Raw genomic sequence first — 24,984 nt, forward strand, 5'->3', positions numbered from 1 at the left:
GCAAAGGCAGGCAGGGGACAGCGTGTCCATGCAGGGCTCTGCGAGAGCGGCTGACAAGTCAACCGCCCTCCTCAGCCACTCAGGAAGATTGAAGAGAGAATAAAATCAGCCCAGTCGAGTTCAATTCCCATTGATAATGTCCATATGCAATTAGAGCCAATTAGGGGCAGGCAGAGAATGACAAGTGTTTGGCCAGGAGGTGGGGGAGGTGGGAAGGGAGGAGGTCAACACCACAATCCAATTTCCCAACAACCAAATGCAATTAAGGAGTATTACTTACCCGGCTGGCCCAGGAGGGCCAGCGCATAAATGGCACAAGCCGGGAGCAGGAGCATCTTTCTCCCCAGCATGCAGACCCCTGGGAGCAAGCGCTCCTCCTGCCCTCGTTTCAGGCTCCGGGAAGTGGCGTCCATGTACTTCACCATGCTCGCGCTGTTCCTAGTCATCCTGGTGGCAGCTCTTCAAGGCACAGCTCCCCAGGAGAACTACTTCCCTTACAAGGTGCCCCTCGACCCCCGGGGGCTCATGGAGCTGGCATGGAACGTCAGCTACCCCGAGCAGGTGGTGCATTTCCAGGTCTTCATCAAGGAGCTGAAGTTCGGGCTGCTTTTCGGGATGTCAGACCGGGGCGACTTCGAAAACGCAGACCTGGCTGCGCTCTGGAGCGATGGGCACAGCTCCTACTTTGGGGTAAGCTGCATGCGATGCACTTGAGCTGCGGAGGGTGGCCACTTAGCCAAGGGGCTCCATCCTGTGCTAACATTTGCTCCCCAGTTTGTCAGGACTGAACTGGACCTTGCCATACATCCCACTGGACTCTAAGGGGGATTAGGCTGAATGCTGTCTTCCTTTTGATTAGCTGGGGGTAGTTAACAGATGCCAGGAAGTTTATTCCAAAGCAATCCAGGTACCACAGTGATTCAGGTACCAGAGTGATGGGCAGGATCCTCAACAGACAGAGGAGAATAGAAAAGATCAGTTGCTGAGTTTGACCCCCGTGTTGATTTACTATTTATATTTGCCAAGCGTTCTAGCGGGTGGCATAGTCTGCAACACGCGCACGCCCCATCAGCAACTTCGTTCACTCGTGTACTTCTGAGAGTCACATTAAAAATTAACCACAACGCCCACTCACGACTTTGAGAAAGTGCAAAAGTTATCATCCACAAGGTCTGATCCTGCCAGCACCAATAAGCCAGATGCAAATCAGATTTAAAACTATAGCAAAGATCAACAGGACACTGGAAAGTACCCGCTGGCTGACAATTGCCAGCAGCCTGGGATTAGAAGAAATTTAACATGCTCACGAAGCCTGGATGGTTAATAGAGCTTTATGTTAGACCGATGGTAGGGTAACTCATTTCCAATTCTGTTTGACTTGGTATTGGAACTCTTTTGCGACATAATCCATGCTTTTTCATTTTTCTGTGCAATAGGTTCGTTTTGGCATTAACGCTACAAACGCTCACAATGCACTATTCCCAAATCATTGGGTCAGATTCATTTCAATTTTATTTTCACCGTGGAAAGCAACTCTGATTCTTTTTCCTCTACAATGCTCTCAAGTGACTTTGATTTGCACCTTGCCGCTTGCTTAAAATTAACAATAAAAATACTCCTTCACAAGGGTCAGCCATGTGATCTGCCGTGTAATGAAAGGATGGAAAAGAGAACGTGGAACATTATGGTCTGTGCTGGTTTTCTTGCTAAATACCAGCTAATCATGATGTGTCATGACCCAAATGTTACATTATTTCAAAGCACTGGGTTGCACAAAAAAATACATAGGAAAAAAAAAAAGGAAAACCCATAAAGGTACATTTCTAGTAGGGCTTTGCAAGATGTTCAGTGCTGAATTAATAAAAAGCAGTCGGCATCCTGGCTTTCCATTCCATTCTGGTGCTTTACACATTCTTTAAATACTGCCTGGAGAGTTATATAAATCTGCGCAGTATTGTTTCTCTCCCCCCCCCCGCAGCCTTTCTTCTGGCTGTGTTTGTCAGCTGCTAAAAGATCCAAATTTGCTTAACCTTTGCCTATACTGCAAGATTAATTTGCACAACATATTCCTATGAAAACAAATGTCATGCTTGATTTTATTTTCCTTTCGAAGGACAATATGTTCAAGGAATATAATTCTGTGCTTTGAACTGAAATAGCGCCAGGATGGTTCATTCTTTTTATTTCTCAAAAAAAAAAAAACCCAGTGCCTGCTTCTGTGAAGCGTGGACAGGGAGATTTCCTAGTCTCTGCCTTCGCCACCCAGTAGGCAAAAGACACCACCAGATAACAGAAGAGACTTATTCAGCGACCCAGTTCCTGCTCCAAACCTTTGCACCCAAGCTTCACAGTGTGCCTTATTCTGTCACCTCTATTTAATGCTCAGCACTACCATGCTCTTCCTGTGTTACTACTGAGTTCAGCGGGCCCCGTGGTGGATAAGGGTACTACCCAGTCAAAGCACAAGTAGTAGAAGCTGGTCATATAGGATTACAGCATGCACTTTTCTCCCCGTATGGAACGGCGTTGTCTGATCTTCAACCAAAATCAGCCGGTCAAAGTCTTGGGGGAAAACCCCACAGAAGAATTTAGCAAAGATGCATGCAACCTTTTCCTACAGCCAGCGAGGGTTTCCTGGGCTTCCTTTTAGTAAGCCAGGCAATGGTTTAAAGAGACATTGTCATTGTGAAAAGTTGGCCACGTCCATAAACTTCCCTACAGTTTTGAAAACACGGTACTGTCCTGATCCATAGAGAAATCTCCGTGCAAATAAAGGCTGGGCTTGATGGACTCTGCCAGTCACTTCGCTGCTGTCTCCCCCGGTCCATATCTTGATTTTAATGCACTGTTTCATCGTCTGAGTGCCTAGGAACCCAGTTGTGGAACACAATCCTATTGTGCTAATATCCGAACATGACGAATGAAAAGGTGGTTTTACTAGGGGGGAAAAGGTAGGATGACCATAAAACAGTTGGGCAAACCTGTGCTGGCTCAGTCTCGCTAGTTTGGGTTACAATATCTGTGGAGACTCAGCAGCATAGGCATTAGCTCATGCTGGCAACCAGAATACAAACTCTCTAGGGATCCAGTAGCCTATGCTAGGACCCCTGGCAGCTATGTCGTTGCGACTGTTGTTAATCATGCCAGTTAGCACAGGCATTCAGGTACAGTCACCCCTTTTTTTTCCTGCTGTGACTTTATAATAAAAGACAGCAAACGATCATGTCCTAGCTGGTTACAAGGGTTCCTTCTTCTGCAGGATGCGTGGAGTGATCAGAAAGGGCACTTACATATGGACTCCCAACAGGACTACCAGCTCCTCAGCGTGCGCCGAACCCCAGAGGGCCTCTACCTGGTCTTCAAAAGAGCCTTCAGCACCTGTGATCCAAAGGACTACCTTATAGAGGTATCACATCACCTAGCTATTGGCAGAGGCCAAGTGTAATGTCTCCTTGTCATTTGGATGGTCTACTTTCTGGGCACTGTGCTCTAGAGGTGTCCAGTTAGATCGGGGTCACCCAGCATTGAAATTGCAGGCTGGATGAATAACAAAGTCCTGGCTCTGTCGAGATGAAGGGCAGAAATCCCATTGACTTCAATGGGGCTGGGGTTCCCACCCATGTGTGATAATATTTAAATATCTGTGGTCCAGTGGTAAAAGCTCTGATTCGAAATGCAGAACCCCTCGGGCTCTGGATCCAAAGCAAGTGCAGCCAAGCTTCGGTCATGCTTGCAACTAGTGAAAATCAGGAGTGATTCCATTGACAGCAGAGTTACACTGGTGCAAATAAGGGTGTGATCCAATTCAGGCCCCTGTTTCTGGCCTGGATGTGCTTTGTGATTGGAGGCAAACTGCCCTAACACCTTTGTGAGCCATTTGTAAACTGGAGTGATGATTTACATAATACAACATCATGAGGTTTATTTGGTCATTGAAGAGATCCTTGGATGGAGGGGGCTAGGGATGTGCCAAATTGTACTGTGGGACACCTCATGTATGTCTTAGTTGGCTGGAGAGTCATAGCCCATTGCTGTTCTTGTATCACTGACCTAAACTTTCACAGAAGGTATCAATGGCATGAAGGGTTGGATTTCAAATCTAGAGTCCAGCCACCACAAAACCTCCCCCTTCTCAATAGCCTTTCTACCATAAGGATGGCATTCTACCTTAAGGATGGCATTCAAAAAGCCAACATGCCTTTCAGCCCCTTCACCCACTACGGCTTCTGGCAATGGAGGAAATCAATACAATATTCTTTGGAAAAAGCCCAAACTAACAAAACAACCCTTCCCCAAAAAGGGAAGAAGTACCAAAGACCCAATGACATCCAGTAAGGACTTCATTATTGTTCTTGCTTTAGCTGGAAAGTTTTCAGATGATGATGAACAAAAGTACAAAACCCCAGAGTGGCCAAGACAGGGCAAGACAGACAGATCTTCTCATCCATTAAGTAACTGAAGGCTGGTGGCTTAGTGGGCTGATGCCCAGCTTTTCATGTGTGCCGTTCATTATGCCTTGCTTATGCGCTAAATTTAATGCAAGAGCAGCATCATTCATTCCTTTTAAGGAACAAGGGAAGAGCTCTATAGATAACATGCCTGAGATAGAAATAACACTTTACATCATCTATTTACAACCCCTTATACATCTTTAGGATATGTAGATTTTATCCGGCTCCCACCAAACTCTTCTGTTATGTATGTGTTAGATTGATATAAATACACCTTCTGCATCACTCTGCTTCACAACCTGAAGCCAAGTATTTTGAGTGTTACACAGAGGTGTTGTTAAAAAGGTGACAAGGAGGAGGATTTTAGCAGGAGGTGATGAGCCAAGATACAGTAACTTGAACTGGGTGAGGTGTTTGTCGCACAATTCTTCTTCATTGAAATCTCTCTCCTTTTAGGTTCACTAAACTTCTGCAAAATTTGGGGACAATCTCTCCCAGTCTGGTTGTCTACACAGGACAAGTCTCAAGGGACAGGGTTTTGTACAGTGTGCATGGGTCTAGGACACAGGAATGGACTGTGATTTTGTTACAGCTGAAAGGTTTTGGTAACTAAGAACTTTTTGAGCCAACCGGGGGTTTCATCTTTTGTATGCTGAGACATTTCCAGGGTTCAAAATACTCCCAACTTTTTTAGAAAGGAAATGGGTGTGCACGTAATCACAGGAAACAAAATGATGAATCATTTTGCGCACATTTTATTGTCCACCTTTGAAAACGGCTCACTTGATTTTTTTCCCCCTCCTAACGACTAGCTTGACCCAAAGCCCATTAAATTATTTCCAAAGACTTTGGTGTGCTTCTTAGCAGCCCCTCTGCATGTGCATGATAGAAGATACACATCTGTCCAACAGACTGCTGGGTATAGTGCAAGCGTGCCTCAGAGTTAGCTTTAAATGAGCAAGCTCAGGTCCTGAATGCAGTCCAGCTACAGAAACATGCAGTTCAGAATGGGCCAAAATGAAGGAGAGAGAGAAGGCATGGGTGGGGGGAGACACACAACCCCTTATTTATGAAAGAGAAAAGTGTATTTCAGGCTTTACATGTACTGATTAGTGTAGTGCATGTAAAAAAGGAGATCATGCAATCTGAAGGAAATGGTGTAAATGCCCTTAACTTAGGAAACCATCTCTGCTCGTTGATTGATGTTGATCATGAGATCAGACGGATGGATTCCCCCTAGGTCTGTAATGTCATTTTTGGTGGAGACTCCCCTCCCGCTCCGACAACATGGCCATCCATGGCACACGTTAGAGCAAGCTTATGGTGAGCCCCCAAATTCGCCATGCTTGGAGAGGTAGCATCTCCCTATTGGCTTCCTTCCATTTCTAATGGCAATAAAAAGTTCAGTGGGTGACTCCAAACTCAATAACATTTGCCATGAAGCTCCCTGATGGGAGGCATGAACGGGCATGAAGCTCCCTGCTGCCCTTTGTTTCTCATTTCCAGGATGGCACTGTGCACCTTATCTATGGGATCCTTGAGAAACCGGTCCCTTCTCTCCAAGCAATCAACATCTCTGCCATCTACAAGGGGCTGCAGAGGGTACAGCTGTTGAAGCCTAACATCACTACCCCTGAACTGCCCAGAGACATGAAGACCATGGAAATAAGGGCCCCTGATGTAGTCATTCCCAGCCAGGAGACGACATACTGGTGCTATATGGTGGAGCTTCCAGACAACTTCCCAAGACATCACATTGTCATGGTAAGAAGGAAGAGAGCTTTTTCCAACAGAGATCAAGGAGACCAATTGATCTTTATGGCCAATTAAAGCTCTCCATCCCCTTGGCCTCTGGCAGAGTTTTCCTGCTGTTCCTTCATTCACCATCCAGTATCCTATACAAATTGTGTCCTCCGTGCTCCTGGAAGTAGGGAGGATGGAGGATACAGCCAGTACTATACCCCGTACATAGAAACACATCCTTCCTTGAGACGGAGGGTGACAATTAGCTCGAACGCAACATCGTGCAATACTGGTAAGAAAGGAAACTTCCAGGAAATGATGATGCATGAAGGGACACAAAAAGGGTAAATAGGAGATGGAGGGAAGAAAGGAACAGACCTGAAAAGTTGTGGCCAGATGGAAAATATTAAAAAAAAAAAAAAGCTTTTATGAGCTGGCTTCTTTGTAAAAAAAACAGTCAAGGGAAAGAGCAATAACCATAGACACAAGCTGAGAAGCAAACTTTGGTGAATCACACAAATATGCTACAAATGAGGCTGTATCTGTTTCCTTGCATGCTGTGGCTCTTGGGGCTTTCCTCCCATATCCTAGCTCAATACTGCTTGAGTCACATCGACTTCCAAAGTACAAGAGAGAAACATGAGAACAAGCTAATGCCTGGGACAGTCAATTGAACAGGAGGGTAATTCCAGCATAACTGCCTAGTCATCAGTTGCTGAGAGATTTTAGCGCAGGAGGGGAGTAAAGTAACAACTCAGCAGATTACCTAGTAAAGTCAGAAGCACAAAGTGTGGCGGGGAGGGAGGGAGGGAGGGAGGAGAAGCAGCGGGACCTGCAGCAGGACTCATCAGGTTAGGAAGAGACGACAGGGCAAAGGGAAACTCAGAGCAGGGATTTCTCTCGACCAGATAGCATGACATGAATTATGCCTGCGTACGTAAAAAGTGCATTAACTCTGGTCCCTTGGCACTGGAGCAGATCACTCCTACAGCTGGCACTTGTCGATATGCCAATTTTTCCAAGCCTGTTTTAAATCATTCTCTTTACATTGATTGGTTAGAAATGGCACTCAATAGCTTCAGGGAGAGGCTATCACAAGGTGTTCGATACCATTTTATGAAAAGTCAATTGCTCCGCCAAAGACCTCTGAGCAGCAAAACTGGCAAATTCCCTAGTCGTCGCGTAATGGACCCGTGGCTCCTAACTTAGCGGTATGTTGCTTTTGTCTGCTGCTTTACAATGAAGTCAGTGGAAATCCTTCTGTCGACTTCAGCGGGTTCGGGATCAAGCCCAAAGCTGGAGGTCTTAAAAATATTCACAAGTGTCCAAGCCAGTCCCATATCTGTAGCAATCCACCAGCAAAGAGTTGGCAATACATTTGGGGGATCTTCTTCGCGGAGCCTAGAGATGCTCCAGAACCAGCCACTTTCCCTACCCTCCAGTATTACCTAATAGTTTTCGTCTTCTCCTTGGACTCATCTTTGCAGTACGAGCCAGTGATCACAGCAGGCAACGAAGCGCTGGTCCATCACATGGAAGTCTTCCAGTGTGCGGCTGAGTTTGACAGCTTCCCACACTACAACGGACCCTGCGACTCCAAGATGAAGCCGGAGCGACTGAACTACTGCCGACACGTGCTGGCAGCGTGGGCCATGGGAGCTCAGGTGTGCAGATGCGATGCGTGGCCGGTGCATGTACACTCATAATCCCTTCTGCTGTTTCTCTTTGGCCCACCGCCACTCTGCTTAAAATCACAGGGTCACGGTCACCCAGTCCATGGATGAGATTTTGGGATCCAAACATGCCTCGCTGGTTGGGGTCCCTGGAGTCTCTTCCATGCTGTTGTGGTTTGGCTCTTCCTGGCTGAATATCTGATCCCTGCTACACCCAGATGCCTCATGCCTGGGCCAAATCCCCACCTGGCGCAGACCAGTATTGTTCCCCCAAAGTCAGCAGAGCTATGCCGATTCCCACAAACTTCTCCTTCCAATGGAGAAGACTGCTTTCAAGGGTGCCAGAGACTGCTGGCTATTGAGCAGGCAATTTAGGGTGACCTCCTCTATCCCACAACATGCACTTGTGATGCAGAGAATTACTCGTCCCTGGGATCGTTCCCTCCTTGGCATCTTCCATGAATTCACAGCACGCAGACCTCACTCCTCTTCCTCCTGCTTACAGGCCTTCTACTACCCTGAAGAGGCAGGTCTCGCTTTCGGGGGTCCGGGCTCCTCCAAGTATTTACGCCTTGAGATCCACTACCACAACCCCCTGGTCTTCCAAGGTAAGCAAGCTTACAGCAACGCATGCCTTTTAGGCAGAAGCCACCTGTGCTTGTCTGGTCTCGTCCGCACGATCTGCGGAAATTTCTGACCAAAGCAATAAAAAAAGTCCATAAAAACTCTTCCGCCCAATGCTTCCCAGGTACCAATAGGCTGAGGCAACAGAGCCAAAATAATCCCTACCTCTTGGAGGTGGTGAGCAGGAAAGGAGGGTAAATACCAGAACTGCCACCTAATTGCAGGAAGCCAAGTGAATGAAAGAAAATCTGGCTTGGAGCACAGCTTAACACACAGAGCCTGGAGATCTGACAAATGTGATGGGCTTAAATGGAAGGACAATGTCTGGTGCCCCTGGCAGCCACCACCAACATTGCCACCTTTTGCGTTTCTGGTGTCAGCCGCGGCAGGTAACAGCAAAGGGAATGACAAAAACCTCCTCGCCTGAGCCAGATTGTGCCCTCTGGCACATATTCCCATGAAAGAGGCTTAGGATAGGCCTGGGAAGTGCCACCAGGTGAACTATTTCCCGCCAGCAGCAGAGTGAGGCTTGGCATCTGAACCAGAGGGAAGAGATCCCATTGCTGCAGAGGGTAAGATAGTTGTATCTGTCAGGTATTGAGGTTGTAGCAGTATTGGCCTAGAGGCTAAAGGAATCAGGACTCGTGGTAGGGGTGATATCTTTTATTAGACCAACTAGATTTTTGCAAAAAAAATTCTTTAGTTGCAGGCTTTCGGGCACGAACACGCCTGAGGAAGGGTGTTTGTGCCCGAAAGCTTGCAATTAAAGATTTTTTTTTTTTTTGTGGCAAAAATCTAGTTGGTCTTAGAAAAGAGATCACCCCTACCACGAGTCCTGATTCCATAGTTGTATCTGCACACTTGCTCCTACTTCAGGTTGAGGTCCAGGCTTCGAACCACCCTACCTTTGCCTCGGGGAAGCAGGCGAGGTGTCTGTTGGGTTCTTTACTGTTTTAGAAAGGCGAGGCTGCCAGCGGGGAAAGAAGAAAGCAGACAGCATAGCAAAAATAGCACCCTTCACTGATGAGACCTTCCAGGCAAATTCTGTCCAGTTTGAATGCGATCAGCTTCAGACCCTGTGTCATGGCTGAAGTCCAGAAGATCACTAGAAATCTCATGGAAATGGTCATGCTGGTGAGATTTCCAGCATTATCTGCAGGCTGGAGAGGTTTGGTTTGGACCTGCTCTCAATCCCAGCCTCCGGTTTACACTTTGCTCTGCCTGATGCAAACCCTTGCACGCTGCAAACTCGATGCAGGCTGAGCAGTCCCGGACTGCACCTGGCAGCTGACAGTCAAGGCAGGGGGAGGTTCAAGGGTGTCTTTCGGATCTGGAAACCCTCAGGAGAGCTTCTGCTTTCACTGCATCTGGCTCAAGGCAAAGGTATCTGCTCCCTCAAACAGATCCCTTCGTCCCAAGCACAAACTTGTCGGGGGGTGTTAAAACCCGTGTGCAGTTCCTGGAAAGCCCTGCCCTTTATTTTACCATTAGCATCTCTCCGCATCACACCCTCCGTGCTTTATACCCATCATCTCTCTCTCTTTGCTTCTCACTCTGCTCTGCTCTGTACTCACACTCTTTTTTTAATCCCACTGAAATGTCTCTATCCAGTGTATCCACACCTTTCTTCACAGTCTTCCCTAAACTGAACGCGGAGCCAACAAGAGAATAGCTCTAAGGCAGCTACTTTTTAAGCAAATACAATACAATTGAGAAAAATGCAATGCATATATTAGATATATATGGACTGGAACAAGACTGTTAAGTGTTAGAAGCCGTTTCGGACTGTCCTAAGTAAAATAACCCTGTTTGACTGTTCTTGCTATGACAAATATCCTGTCTTGGAATAACCAGTAGTCACACAAATGGCATGGACAGTACAGTAATCTGGCCTCACAAACTCCCAAGGCCATCAGGGTTATTATTACCCGTATTATTACCCAGGTCATTATTATTACCCATATTTCACACAGTGGGGAACTGAGGCAGTGAGAGGTTAAATCATTTACCCAGTGTTACCTAACAGCAGTACACAAGGTAGACTCAGACAGGAATGATTAGATGGAGAAGGGATCTTACGAGACAACCTGTGCATTCCCGTATGCCTAAGTGTTTACGTGGCCCTTGTATCTGATTGTTTCACGCTTCAGTAGCGTGAATGGATTCTCCCCAGACTCCTGGGAGAGGGGGTCAGTGCTCTTATGCCCATTATAAAGGTGTGGGACTGAGGCTCAGAGGAAGGCTAAGTGATGCTGGAAGTCTGTTATCCAAGTTGTAGCCATATTGGTCCAGAGGAAAAGGCAATCAGGACTCATAGTAGAGATGATATCTTTTATGAGACCCACAAGATTATTGCAAAAAATTTTCTTAAATTGCTTTAAATTACAGGAATTTAATTAAATTCCTTTAAAAGCAATTAAAATAAGTTTTTTGCAAAAATCTTCTTGGTCTAATAAAAGATATCATCTCTACCATGAAGTCTGTGGCACAGCATGGACCTGAACCCAGTCCCTGAGAGGGGCTCAGGGTGGTGGCAGAAACCTATTCCCTTCCCGTATATACAGAGTTTTTTCTCCCCACCCCTGCCGCCCCAGCCAAGTGAAATGCAGAGGCCCAGCTCAATACAGAGGTATTAGCCTGGTGGGCACAGGAAGAGATTGTTTTAATGCACAAATGATATTTCTTATTTGAGGCGTTGGACAGAGAAAAGTCCCACTAAACTACCAAATTTTTCATTTACATAAAATCAAGTCACTTCACGACTATCCAAGTGTATTTTTAGAAGACCAGAGCATATGTACTACAGATCAATCACATCACACTCGGAGACTTGAAAAGCAACACGTCTATAAATATGGAGATGGCTTCTTTTATTGTTTAACTGCCTTTTCATTTTAACCAATAACCGCTCCCCATTTATTCTTATCCTTTTGACGAATCCAACCCAGAGACAAATACTTAAAAATAAGTAAGAGGCCTCCATGGCTTAGCTAACAAAACCTTTCCCTTTAAAGCTTTTTCCTGAAAAAGCAGCCATGGAGGGGGGACACATTAGAACTATCCATGGTTTTCTTTTTAGGTATTCAGGTGCCAGGCTCCTTCGGAAGATTTGGTTTAAGTCCATTACCTGCAAGCAACAACCAGTTCCTAAATTGTTTATGTGGCCTGCAATGGAGGGCGGCAAAGACCCACGCATCCCTAATGGAAGGGTTTGCAAGCGTAGCCCAAGGCTTGGTTGGGGCTCTCTCCCCAGCAGTCTTGCCCCTTGCCTTCAGGGCGTCATGGGCCAAGTCTAGCACACTGGAGGGATTGCACTGCCCCCGGGTACTGCTACAGAGTTTGGTTTGCTGTACTCTTTGCCCAAACCCTGTAGCTTCCCCATTATCTTCCTATTGGGTCTTGTGACGGCCGGAATTGAAATGCAAGAACTGACCTCCCAACTCCGAGTGCCTTCCTTCCCCGCACGCTGCCTCAGTTTGCAGATCAGGAACCCGCCGGTGCATTATGCAGAGACTGGGAGACTGTGCATTATTTATACTGACTGGGAGAGATCCAGCTTGGCTTCTCCCTCCAGGAGATTCTCTGCTCGTCGCAGCTCCCGGGCCGAACGCCGTCGGCACGTCCCTGTTTGGAGAGTGGAAAATATTGCATCATAACGCAGCAAACGCATTTCACCGCATTTACATCTCTGCTGTCTCTTCTTGTGCTCCCAGCTCCTCACTCATTCACACCCGCTCCCTACCAGGAACAACATGCCCTTGGTTTTCTGAGCTGTTGTACAGTTGGAATCGGTGCCACAATGCATGCATATCTGTCTGGGGACGAAGCCAGGAGACTAGGGAGATGATGAGGTCAGAGAAGTGCTACATCCCAGACTGGAGGAATAAAAAGAGCAGAAGCCAAGGATGGTTTCAACTACAGGAGACCCATGTCTCTGGGTAGAGTCTGTCTTGGGCAGAAAGAAGAACCACAGGGGTTACAGCCGTTTCTCCCTTAGAAAGGATTTGCACGTTGACCATTCATTAGCTTTGGTCACTGAGAGGCAGTGTCTCCCTGTTCCTGAATAAGCAGCAGAAGTCCTTACTACAATGCAAGGGGTGATGGCCCTTTGGAAACCATATCAAGCTGCAGAGAGAGCGTGGTCTAGGTAATGGCAGGACCTGATGAAAGAGATTTCCTTCAAACAAGGGAAACACTGGTGGTCCCATGCTGAAGAAAGCAGGCTGGGAAACATGCTTTCTTTCTCGGGAAGAAATTCAGCATCTGTTTTCTCCCCGCTCCTGAATCTGGACCAAATATATACAAGTACAGGGGCTCTCCTAAATCTGTCATGCAACTATAGCCCCACCTGCTTTCGAGTCTCACGCACCTCCAAAGACATTTCCACCCAACTCCCTGTTCTCCTGCCCTTGTGTTACTGCTGGCCACTGTCACCAGGGCAGGATTAATGCATAGGTAAACTAGGCACATGCCTAGGGCCTAAGTGAAGAAGGGCCCCAGCTGCGCTTATTTGACATATTATAATTATCGAGTGAAAAAAGTAATATAAATATACAGTATTAAGTAGGGGCCCACGAGTTTGTTTGCCTAGGGCCCACTGAAGGGTTAGTCCGGCTCTGACTGTCACCCCCTGGATTAATGAGGCGACCAGAAGATTGGGATTGTGTTTAGCTCTAGTCTATTGTGAAATTTTCCAGGGTAGAGGGGAGTATAATAAGACTTTAACATAGAGGTCATAGCAGACGGAGAATATACAGTCAACTGAGCTGCCTTTCCAATGTTCACTACACCAAAGCTTAATATTTCATGGCTGATCTTTCCCTGAGAACAGCTTACTCCCATTGTGATTTGCAGTGTGGCATCAAAACACGTCCTTTTATTTTGCCAGGTCACCACGACTCCTCAGGGATCCGCCTTTATTACACAGCCACACTGAGACGCTACGATGCCGGCATTATGGAGCTTGGCTTGGTCTACACGCCGGTGATGGCTATACCTCCTGGGGAACCCGAGTTCTTCCTGACAGGCTACTGTACGGATAAATGCACCCAAGTGGTTAGTATGCTGGGGGAAAGCAATGCCCCATCCAGGTTGTTCCATCACATCAGCACAAGAGGGGATCTATGCAAAGAGAGGATCAGTGCCTGTGCTAACATCCGTGCACTTTCTAGACATAAGAGATAGGCTACCCAGTAAGTAGCCAGGAGTGTGTCCCAGCAACAGCTGGTGCAATTCAGGAAAGGAAGCTCATCAGCAATGAGAGCAAAGCAGCAGGTTTCCCAGTAATAGCATCCCCGTGTCAAAGGCCTGACAGCCAGGCAGGCAGAAACCAGGCAAAAGAGAATCACTGAACAGGGATTTCTCATTTGAACGAGCTTAAAGTGCAAGGAGGAATGTGCTCTCTGCCCGACAGCTCCTGAATGAGTTTCCTAAATTTCCACGGTGTCATCAAGAACTGTTAATCAATAGGCAGCGTTAATCAGGAAGTGTTAATCAATACTTTGGGAGGGCATACCCTGGAATAATAGTCTGTGCAGCTAGCAAAGGTGAGGGAATAAATAGCATCGTGCCTAGTTGTCTTCTGCTGAACTAGAAAGTGCCTGTGGGTCAATCTTTGTCGGACAAGCAGACTATAAAGAAACAAAGTGCACGCAGAAGCAGCTCAGGGAGTATGAAGACAAGCGCTACTGTGCAGGATTTGGTGCTGGTCCGGCAAATACCTGCCATGCTCTTCCCAGCAAAAGCCCTACTTGAGGTCTGTGTGGCAGCAGGTGAGAGCTCTTGCAGAGATTTATTTGCTCTTGGCTATGCCAGCACATGCAAGCCTGAGTCTTCCCGTGGGACTGTTTCTCCAGGCTCTGCCTCCCGCTGGGATCCGCATCTTCGCCTCCCAGCTTCACACTCACCTGACGGGAAGGAAGGTGGTGACCGTGTTGTCCCGGGAAGGAAGTGAACGGGAGATAGTGAACGCAGACAATCACTACAGCCCTCACTTCCAGGTACAGACCTTTCCCCGCTGAGTGCAGCCTCAGCCTTAGCTAAAATAAAATGGGGGGAGGAGGGGAGTGTTTAATAGTCAGCCTCTGTTCTTGGGCATTTGGGTGAAAATCTGATTCCAGCCTATTCCTACCAGATCTGTCAGTGCAGAAGACAGCGTAGGAAAGTGGGTGTGTTGGTGTCTTCTAACTCTAAAATTGTTTTTTACCCTTTTAGGAGATCCGCATGTTAAAGAAGGTGGTTTCTGTCTTTCCGGTGAGTGTCTGTAGAAGCAACTGCAGTTTCTAAATGACGGAGATCGTAAGAAAGTAGGGCTGGAAAGGATCTCACAAGGTCGTCTAGTCCAGCTTTCTGCTCAAGGCAGGACCATTGCTTAACAAGCAAATGAAATTCTAGGGTCTGTGCACTGCAGGAACTCGGACTAGATGAACTTGTTGGCATTTCTGGCCTTAAAAGCTGTGAATGCCTGACATTATTTCATCCTCTCCACTGTAAGAAGCTGAGCAGATAGTCTGCCTAAGAGTTTTCTCATGGGGTTCAGTTCCTTAGTATCCAGCAACTTCCTAGGCAAATCAGCTTTGCATGGTAAGGCTAGATATCAGCAAAGGGAGCGATGTTCCCCTGCATAGGGTGCTTAATAGGACCTGTGCCAGGGTTAACAGAAGGTAGGAGCTGCTAAATCAGCACATCTCAGCTCCCTTGGCCACATCCCCATCCTTGCAATCATTGTTCCACACAAATCTCCACCCTGGGCAGATATCCCGTCCTGCTTTTGGCACCCTAAGGCTGATTGGAAACAGTGGCTGAGCCTGGCCCAGTGTTATATTTTAAAGAGTGAAACATGGTTAATTGCATCACTTGATTATTAAAGTTACGGAGAATCAAAGCTGCAAGAAAATTCACAAGCTCCCTTCCAAAATGTCAACTTTTTCTGAAATTTTCTCATTGGCTCTATTAATAAATAGCAAGAAGATGATGCTGGGCCTTCAGGACTGTAACGCAGGGAACAGGCTGATCCCTGAGTGGGCATCAGGCAAGTTGTGCTGGCAAAGGGCCACGTTTTCAAGAGTATCAAGACACCTAAAGGTGAAAATAGATGCCTAATGAGAGTTTCAATAACCCAGGCACTCTTGAAAATCCCATACAGTGCCTACATGCATCTTCAGGCACTTTAGAAATTTAGCCCTAAGTTCCTTAGAAAGCAGGGAGGAAACAAAAAAGGAATCTTGTGGGGAAGCGACTGTACAAAATCCCTTTGCAGAAGGGAGGTTTGGCAAATCTTTGTGCTATTTACCTTGAAGCCCGTGTTGTGTGAAGGAAGCGGGGTGCCTGGGATCACTTCAACGCTTAAAGGGCGCAAATATGGGAGAGGTATCCCCGGGCACCATCCCTGGTCTTGCTGCTAATCAGAAATAGAAAACTTTCAGATATAACCATCTAGCATCTTTGTGCTTGAACACACAGGGGGATGTGCTCATAACATCCTGCACGTACAACACAGAGGACAGGGACCAAGCCACTGTGGTAAGTGTGTGTGTGTGTGTGTGTGTGTGTGTGTGTGTATGCACGTGCACACAAATCAGAAAGAAGTGGTTGGAAAACTGAGTGTGGAGCCCATTTACAGTCAAGGGTGAAGGGCTGACATGGGTACTGAAAGTTATTGTACCTGAAACCACATCATGGGAGGGCAGGGGCTGTGGCCTCTCACTCCTTGTGATCTGTCCACTCGAGCAATAAGTGCATGATGTGCGTGCTTCGTTCTACAAGCCACTTGACAATACATGGGTATCACAGATAAGCAGCGTGTGTGACAGCTTGGGCTATTTCCTTACACAGATGCACAAAAAAGAGAATGTCACAGAGACGAGCTACGGAGCCCAAGCTGCAGTATTGCAGGAAACCTCCGTATTATCAGAGACCCCACAGTCGAAGGGGTGAAAGTCCAGTGTGACAGGGCCCTGCAGTTCGGCACTCTGCATATCCAGGGCCCTGCGGGCGTGTGCACACGTGCCAAAAGGTGGTTCAGGGGCTTGCACATCTGTTCAGCTCATAGGCAGCTGCACAGAGATGGCTCCCATGGGCTGATGTTCACTGAGGAGTTCCCTGGCTGATCCTCCCAGGGATGCAGGAAAAGGCGGTGGCTGCTGACGGTTGACTGCGAACCCAAATTTGTTTCTCTTCTTTTTGCAGGGTGGGTTTGGCATCATGGAAGAGATGTGCGTCAACTATGTGCACTATTACCCTCAGACGCAGCTAGAGCTGTGCAAAAGCGCCATTGATCCCGGCTACCTGCACAGATACTTTAATCTTGTGAACAGGTAGGGAGCCCCACATAGCTTGGGCTTGGCTAGAACATGTGGTACGCGAATGGTGATGAACATCCGATTGCTGGTACACCTGAAAGGGGACAGTCCCCACTGAAATCCTTTATTTGTTCTGCAGTGGCAGTGCTAGATGCAGGAAAGCCAGACAGTTTCCGGGAAGCTGGGGGGATAGTGGGAATGAATCCTGCCTGGGTACTATTCACAAAGAATAAGCAGGACTCCTTCCTTCTTGGGGATATGACCAAGCCCATGTTTTTCAAAAGAAGGTAGAAAGAGGATGCCTGGCAAAGGATGCCTTTTTTGAGAAGACACAAAGCCTGGGCTAATGCAGGAGATGCTATTATTGGTAAAAACTGTGAAAAAATGGCTTGGCAGAAGTGAACTGCACTTCCAAAAACCTCATCCTTTTCAGCTGAGCTGATGTGAATGCCCTTCAAACTTTTTGGTAAGGCAAAAATACTACTACTAATAAAAAAAAAACAGCTAAAACTAGACCCTGCATTGTAGCTTCATTTTTTTAAATACATGAGAAAGAAACACTAAATGGCCTCACAAAATCATAGACTCCAATGCTTTAATGCTGAAAGCTTCAAAATGAGGCATTTTGGCTTTTTCTGAATTTCTCCAAGGTTTTCTTTTTTGCTTTGTTTTGTTTTTTACTTTCTGACCAAACAGCTTGGCAAAGCTGATGTGAGTCCTCAAAGCTTTTCAGTGTTGCTGCACCTGCCTTTCTTTCTGGAAAAATAGTTTCAGCTACATTTTTTCACGAGGTTCCCCTCCCCGTCTCGGGCCTTCATTTTCCAACTATCGGTTTGCAAGGGGGAATTCAGCAGGATAGAGCACATTAGACAAGAAATAGCTGTGCTTGTCCAAGCGTGGCCTCATCTCATCAGAGTTACTGAATGAGCAGGGTCACACCTCATTGTTATTTCTATCAATCATCTCTCTGTCCACCTGCTTACATAGCCCTCGTCATGGTAGTGGCTGAGCGGGGTCATATGCATGGTATATAATGCACAAATATAATGAAAGCCCAAGTTCCAAAGCTTTGCTATGAGAGACCCTGATTTCAGTATGCTGAATCACAGAATCATAGAGGGCTGGAAGGGACCTCTGAAGGTCACCTCTAGTCCACCCTGCTGCCTGAGGCAGGACCATCCCCGTCCAAACCATGCAAGTGCTGAGCAGCTCCTTTCAGGATCATGTCCTGCATGGAAAAGAAGTCAGCCCGGCTCTGTTCCAGTTCCTTGCCTGACATTTCTCTTGTATTAGGTTCAATGACGAGGAGATCTGCATGTGCCCACAGACCTCGGTCACACAGCAGTTTGCTTCTGTCCCATGGAACGTGTTCAACAGAGATGTCCTGAAATCCCTCTATGGCTTTGCTCCGATCTCCATGCACTGCAATAAATCCTCCGCCATCCGCTTCCCGGTAGGTAGGAAACTTCTGAAAAATACGGTAAGACTTACTGAGAAACCACCTCCTGTGAAACGGGACTTTGCAAAACAGACCTGCTCCCCACACATCTCCAGCAGAGCTGGAGCCACCGACCGTGGTGATAGCAAAGGGGTTTCCTGCTTGGTTCTCCACTCAGCAGGCCAAGGCCAGGCCAGGTCTGGGAGTGGGAGATAGAGGCAGTTCTCTCCGATGCCTCTTCGAGAGACTACCTTACTGAGTTCCCGGCAGGGAAGCAGGTGCAAAGCAACTCGAGGTGGTGGGTAGTGCACACCTGGCAAAGCAACTCAAGGTGGTGGGCAGTGCACACCTGGCAAAGCAACTCGAGGTGGTGGGCAGTGCACACCTGGCAAAGCAACTCGAGATGATGGGCAGTGCACACCTGGCAAAGCAACTCGAGATGATGGGCAGTGCACACCTGGCAAAGCAACTCGAGGTGGTGGGCAGTGCACACCTGGCAAAGCAACTCGAGGTGGTGGGCAGTGCACACCTGGCAAAGCAACTCGAGGTGGTGGGCAGTGCACACCTGGCAAAGCAACTCGAGGTGGTGGGCAGTGCACACCTGGCAAAGCAACTCGAGATGATGGGCAGTGCACACCTGGCAAAGCAACTCGAGGTGGTGGGCAGTGCACACCTGGCAAAGCAACTCGAGGTGGTGGGCAGTGCACACCTGGCAAAGCAACTCGAGATGATGGGCAGTGCACACCTGGCAAAGCAACTCAAGGTGGTGGGCAGTGCACACCTGGTAAAGTAACTCGAGGTGGTGGGCAGTGCACACCTGGCAAAGCAACTCGAGATGATGGGCAGTGCACACCTGGCAAAGCAACTCGAGGTGGTGGGCAGTGCACACCTGGCAAAGCAACTCGAGATGATGGGCAGTGCACACCTGGCAAAGCAACTCGAGGTGGTGGGCAGTGCACACCTGGCAAAGCAACTCGAGGTGGTGGGCAGTGCACACCTGGCAAAGCAACTCGAGATGATGGGCAGTGCACACCTGGCAAAGCAACTCGAGATGATGGGCAGTGCACACCTGGCAAAGCAACTCGAGGTGGTGGGCAGTGCACACCTGGCAAAGCGACTCGAGATGATGGGCAGTGCACACCTGGCAAAGCAACTCGAGGTGGTGGGCAGTGCACACCTGGCAAAGCGACTCGAGATGATGGGCAGTGCACACCTGGCAAAGCAACTCGAGGTGGTGGGCAGTGCACACCTGGCATCATTTGGATTCTTGTTGCTGTTCCCCAAGAAGGAAAGGACATGAATTAATAGTAGGGATGTGTCTATACCATATCCCTGCAGGGTTCGAATAGCCACTGAGGATGAGTCCTCACCCATTCACTCCCACTCTGACATGCCCAGACCGAGGGATTAGGCAGTGCAGAGAGTTTGAAAGGGTCCTGAGTGCGTGTCCCTGGCAGAGATGCTGGGCCACGCACACCTCTACAATGCTTAACCGCTGAGTGCATGCAGGGTAGTGCTTGCTGGCTTCTCAGCTGTAGTCCCAGGCTCCCCAGAGAGGATGTGCAGGTATATTTGCAGGGTAGGTCTACACTGCAGTCCCTTCTGTGACTGCAGAGTATCCCCATGCCAAAGCTAGCTTCCCACAGGGTAACCACATTAATGTGGAGCTCAATGTGGCTGCAAAACCTGTGCGCAGAGCAGAGGAAATACTGGGGCAATGACCCCCATGCTGAGCTCTGTGCTGTTGTGACTACACCGCTACCCACCTACACGCTAGCTGATTTGAAGCTAGCTCAACAACACTGACACTACACTGCACTATACAGCAATTGCACTAGGGAGATGCCCAGGATGAATCTGCAGCACTGGCATTTAGAAAAACACACCACACTAATGAGCACTGTCAGGGGAAAAATAAAAGAAACCCTAGGATGGTGTAAAGAGATTCAACATAGTTACATGGGGCCATTGCTAGGGCCACTTTGCAGAACAGACCTGGCCTTCAAGACCGAAGTTCCTCCAGTAGCAATTGGAAATAAAGAGCTATAATTCAGGAGTTTGCAAAATTCACACTGGATCCCAAGAAATCCCCTGTAAGAGTCTGAGCGATCTCAGTAGGATGGGGATAAAGGGAACAGAGGATGAGACAGTGCACGGAGATCTTTGAAGGGAAAAGATCTGAAGTCGGGATAAAGTTGTTGCAGGTTGAGATCAGGTAGGTCTCATCTTACCCTCACCCTTGAACAGCATTTTTGCAAATGCAGGAGAACTTAAAATGATTGTCTTTTGGAGGAGGTGTGTAATGTGGAGAAGTGGAGGGAAAGACAGAAAAGGCATTGAAAAATATGGTAACACTTACCACGAAACTCCCCTGTGAAATGTGACCTTGCTAAAGAGAAGACCTTTAGCTTCTGCCATACAAACCTACCCTGGAGATGTTAGGGTTCATTTAAACTCACTGGGCTGAATTCTGCATGCTGGCTGTATGCCAGTTAAATCCTATTTCAAAGACTTCACTGGAGCATAGGCCTTGTGCCACCTGTCTGCAGGGCGGGCGGTTACTGCCTTCTTTGCAGTCGTCTCGATTCAATAGGTTTGCATGGCGGCCGCTCAGAAAGAATGGGGGAACGAGCATGCAGCCGGCATCGACACCAAGTCGGTCATCTGGAGGCTACAAGCAAATAAAGAAAGAAAAAGCAGGCTGTGGTCTTCCCGCTCGGTTTGCTTTTCAAACCTGAGTGGGATTTTAAAACACCTCCTGTCTGCTACAGTATTTCTGTCTAGAGAGCTTCTAATTAGCCTTTTGCCTTTCTGCAGGCCAGCGATCCCCACTCATATGCGATTTGCTGGAGGAGCTTTATGCTTTTAATTATTTAGTAAAATGAAAATCCTTGTCTCTCTCGGAGGGTGTTTCAAGGTAACATCTGTGCGTAATGAAAGAAAGGGCACTTTGGCATCCACCTCTGCAAGAGCCTGTTGAGACTTCGGGCTGGAATAGTTTCGTCAGTGTATTTTTTTAGATTTATACACATGCACACCAAAAAGAGCAACTCTCCATATGCTCTAGATGCCCTTGTTATACCTTAAAAATACACTCAAGCGCAGAGGGTGTTACCCATAAGCTTTGAAGCGTGTTAGCAGAGATGTAAGGATGTCTGGAACTGGAACAGCAGATGTCCGTGCCAGTCAGATACAAGACACAGAGACCTGAGCGGGGTCCTAGACTGGAATGACAGCCATACTACAGGCCAGGCGTGAAGTTCAACGGCAGAGATGGGTTGCATGTAGAAGAGCGTAGCAAGGGTGCTACAGGCCAGGGTGAGGGGCAGAGAGGGATGAGTCCCTGCATTTAACTCCAGGGCCCTGCAGGTCTGGAGTGAGGTGCACTGGGACAGCTGGGTGTGGGGCGCTTGACTCCAGCCACTGCTGTCACAGACCCTCACCGCCACGAGCACCAAAGTCCTGGGTTACTTAGGCTCAGGCAATGCCATCCTGCTTTTCAACCAGACTGCAGAGCCCACCCCTGGCTATTTAAAGCATTCAAACAAGACATACGACCTTTCGCCTTGTGTTTAAACTGTGCTCCTTCTGCTGTGAGGCCAGAATTGTAGGAGGCAGCCTCAGTCATCATGGTCATTAGGAACAAACGATGGGCAGCATTGGTCATTAAAGTTACAGATTCAATTAATTGAGTCTGTTGGAGCACGGTAATTACCACGCTCCAGCAGACTCCAGCGTCATGTGAATCAGTGTCCCCGCGCTCAAAAAATGGCAGCGGGGACGCTTTCACTACAGCTCGTCTGATGAGCTTTAGTTAAAGAGCTCCCACTGCCCTTTTTTAGTGTGGGGACGCTGATACTAGTGACCGTCCAGGTGCTTTCATCACAGCGGCTTTTGGAGCTGCACTAATTAAAGAGCCTCCCTCCCCACCTGGAGCATGTCTATAAATGGCCCTGGTGTCTCAAATAATCCAGCATCCTTCTCCCTGGCTGTGGCCCTCACGAAGGCAGGCTTGCCCGTCTCACAGCTATTCAGAACATTACAGCGAAGATCACTTCCCTAACCCTTCGCTTTGACCATGTCACCCTCTCTCTGCGTCCCACCAGCAATTCCCCTTCACGGTCCCTTTCTACCTCTAATGTCCCATTCAGTACCAGGAGGTGATTCTCCTGCCTCTAAGTGACCTATGGTGCCCACCTCCATCCTGCCTGTCTTGTACTTCCAAGCAAATACCTTTGTGCTTTCTCCCGTGCTTCACAGGTGGTAGGAGCTTCCTGAAAACAGCTCCAAAATGACATGGTTGTTCCCCTTCAAACCCCGCTTTGTCCTGATGCTTAAAAAAATAGCTTGACCAACACTAGACTGCTGGTGTGGTGTGATCATGCTGACCAGTATGATCTCCCTGGGTAGTTTTCAACATAGCTGACAGGGTGTTTGGGACAGGGACCTATTTGTTCTGTGTTTGTACCAGGCTTTTCATTGCACTTCACTGAGGTTGATGGTCCCGAGTGTCTGCAACCTGCTGCTTCCATGTGCTGTGGAAAATGAGAGGGGGCATAAAAAACAAGAGACAGAGAGACTAGCAACCACCTGAGCTCCACCAGCCTGCACCCGGGAGCAGGCTGGCCCTTGGAGCCCCATGTGATATGACAGGGTCCCACCCAGGCCTCTATCCCTTCTTGTTCCCACTGACATCTCCCTCTCTCTGCAGGGCGAATGGGAGAAGCAGCCTCTTCCACAGATCGCCAAGATGCTGCCAGCACCCACCCCACATTGCCCCCCTCCACCAGCACCTCCGCCTCCACCCGCCGTGCTTATCAACCTGGGCAAGACCAAAGCAGACTGAAGGGACATCTGGCTTCCCCTGCCACGATGCACGATGCCACGAGACACTTTTGGACACACTGGGGCGCTTTTGATTTTGGTTCAAGCTTTTGCAATGCTGCAATGGAGAGGGTGGGAGCAGGCTGGAGGGGTTGCCTTAGAGATTTATAAGCTTCCTGAAATGAGGGTCCACCCGAGAGCTGCTTTTATCCTGCACGGGGTGGGAAGAGGGTAGAGAGAATATAAAGGACTCCTCTCTGCACAAACACACAGGCCAGATCTCACTGACTGTTCCTAGGAGGGATTGGTGGTGGGGCAGGGGCCAGGCATTGCTCACAGCATGATGGACATGGGGGTCTCTCATGGATGGGTTGGCAGGCATGTGCTGCAGTGTCCGAGCTGCCAGCACCCGGCTGGACAGAGCTGCCCCCCGTGTTATAGATGCCAAAGAACAAGCAATCCCGATTCCACACGTGCTGCCCGTGGCACTGAGGGTTTGGCTGGGAGCTGGGAAAGGTTGGGGTCTAATCCCAGTGTTGGCTCTGTCTCAGCGCGGGGCCTGTAGCAAGTCCCCACACTGCCTTGGCTCCCTGTCTGCAAAGTGAGGATAATTAATACCCTGACACCTGCCACGCAGGGGGCTGTTCGGGCTAATTGGTTACAGCTCAGAAAGTGCCTGGGAGATGAAAAGTGCTATTATTAGTGTATTAATAGCAATGCTCTGAGTAACGCAGGCTTCCACCCCCAGAGTAATATCGCGGAAGATTTCTCCTGTGCTGTGCAGCCATGAACAAGCCCCGCTGCGCACCTGTCGGGAGCTGTCGGCCACTGCAATCCTATTTCCTCACATACAACACGCGCCTTTCCCCAAGAATCAGCTGCTGGAAACTGGTGTAAATCTATGGAAAAAATACGGTAAAAGCAGTTTCTGCCACTTCTGGGGCAAAAGGGAAAGTAAAATCTGCCCACGATCCATAGGAAGCAAAGCAAGGAGTAGGCTCAGCCTCTAGCTGCTGCTACTCAGTTACTTACTGCAAGGAAAGCTCATTGTTTTCTTTGTTCTGCCTTTCAACACACAAAGTGTGCATTTTACTCCAGGGCACATTGTACGCACAAACATACAGCACTTTCCTGAGAGGGAAACCGAGGCATGGAGAGGTTTGCCGAGCAGGATCAGAGTTCAGGATGTTTCTGGTTCCCTCAGGCTGTCTCTCTCTTTTTTTAATATATAATACATTTTGTGCTCCAGGCCAAATCAGCCAAATCATATTGATTGAGCAGAACTCAATCGTTCCAAAAACCAAATCAGCTGAGCAGGCCGAACACAATTGTTCTCTAAACACCGTGCAGGGCGCTATAACTGGCGAGCATCCTTCATCCCCGACTCTCACCCTGGGACTTCAGATACTCCCAAATTCATTAGCAGGCATCCCTATGTGTAGGCTCTCTGCCCCCCAGGCCAGTTAAAGGCCAGCCCTGTTTTAAAGCCGTGCGAGGGCAGTCCGCGTGGGTGCCCAGGATGGAGCCCCTCTTTCCGTCCCGGTGAGTGGAGCAAGGCCAGGGCAGCAGTGGGTAAGGGAGCAGCTCCAGTGCCGGAAGGAGCTGGGCTAAGTGCCTCTTTTTCTTTTCATCCTCCTCCCCCTTGCCCCAACCTGGCCATCAGGCTGTGTCTATAAGTCAATGGAAAAGCTTTGGCCTGCTCCTCTCACGTGCTGCTGGGCACAATCCAGCTCCCACCCTGCCCTGCCAAAATCCTGCCCCCAAGAGATTTTATCCCGCTCCTGCCTGCCATTGCTGACATCTAGCTTTATCCCACACTGAGGACAGGCTTGTGGGGAAGGGGCATCTTTCCCCCCAAATGCCTCTGAGCCTATTTCCACCCCCATCCAGGCCTGCCTGCAACAAAACGGATTCCTCCCACCCCTGCCAGC

General features: G+C 48.4%; 1 protein-coding gene across 1 annotated transcript; it reads left to right on the forward strand.

Moving 5' to 3' along the window:
- Positions 1 to 310: 310 nt before the first annotated feature.
- On the forward strand, positions 311 to 23,323 carry DBH (dopamine beta-hydroxylase). The gene is made up of 12 exons (XM_006260879.4): positions 311 to 690; positions 3,260 to 3,406; positions 5,958 to 6,215; positions 7,682 to 7,858; positions 8,373 to 8,475; positions 13,380 to 13,546; positions 14,347 to 14,490; positions 14,705 to 14,743; positions 15,953 to 16,012; positions 16,679 to 16,806; positions 18,085 to 18,244; positions 22,941 to 23,323. Exons 1-12 carry the CDS (start codon positions 349 to 351, stop codon positions 23,073 to 23,075), a joined length of 1,860 nt encoding a protein of 619 aa, XP_006260941.1. The 5' UTR covers positions 311 to 348; the 3' UTR covers positions 23,076 to 23,323.
- The last annotated feature ends 1,661 nt before the right edge of the window (positions 23,324 to 24,984 follow it).

This window comes from Alligator mississippiensis, chromosome 12 (genome assembly GCF_030867095.1).
Source record: "Alligator mississippiensis isolate rAllMis1 chromosome 12, rAllMis1, whole genome shotgun sequence".
Classification (NCBI taxonomy): Eukaryota; Metazoa; Chordata; order Crocodylia; family Alligatoridae; genus Alligator; species Alligator mississippiensis.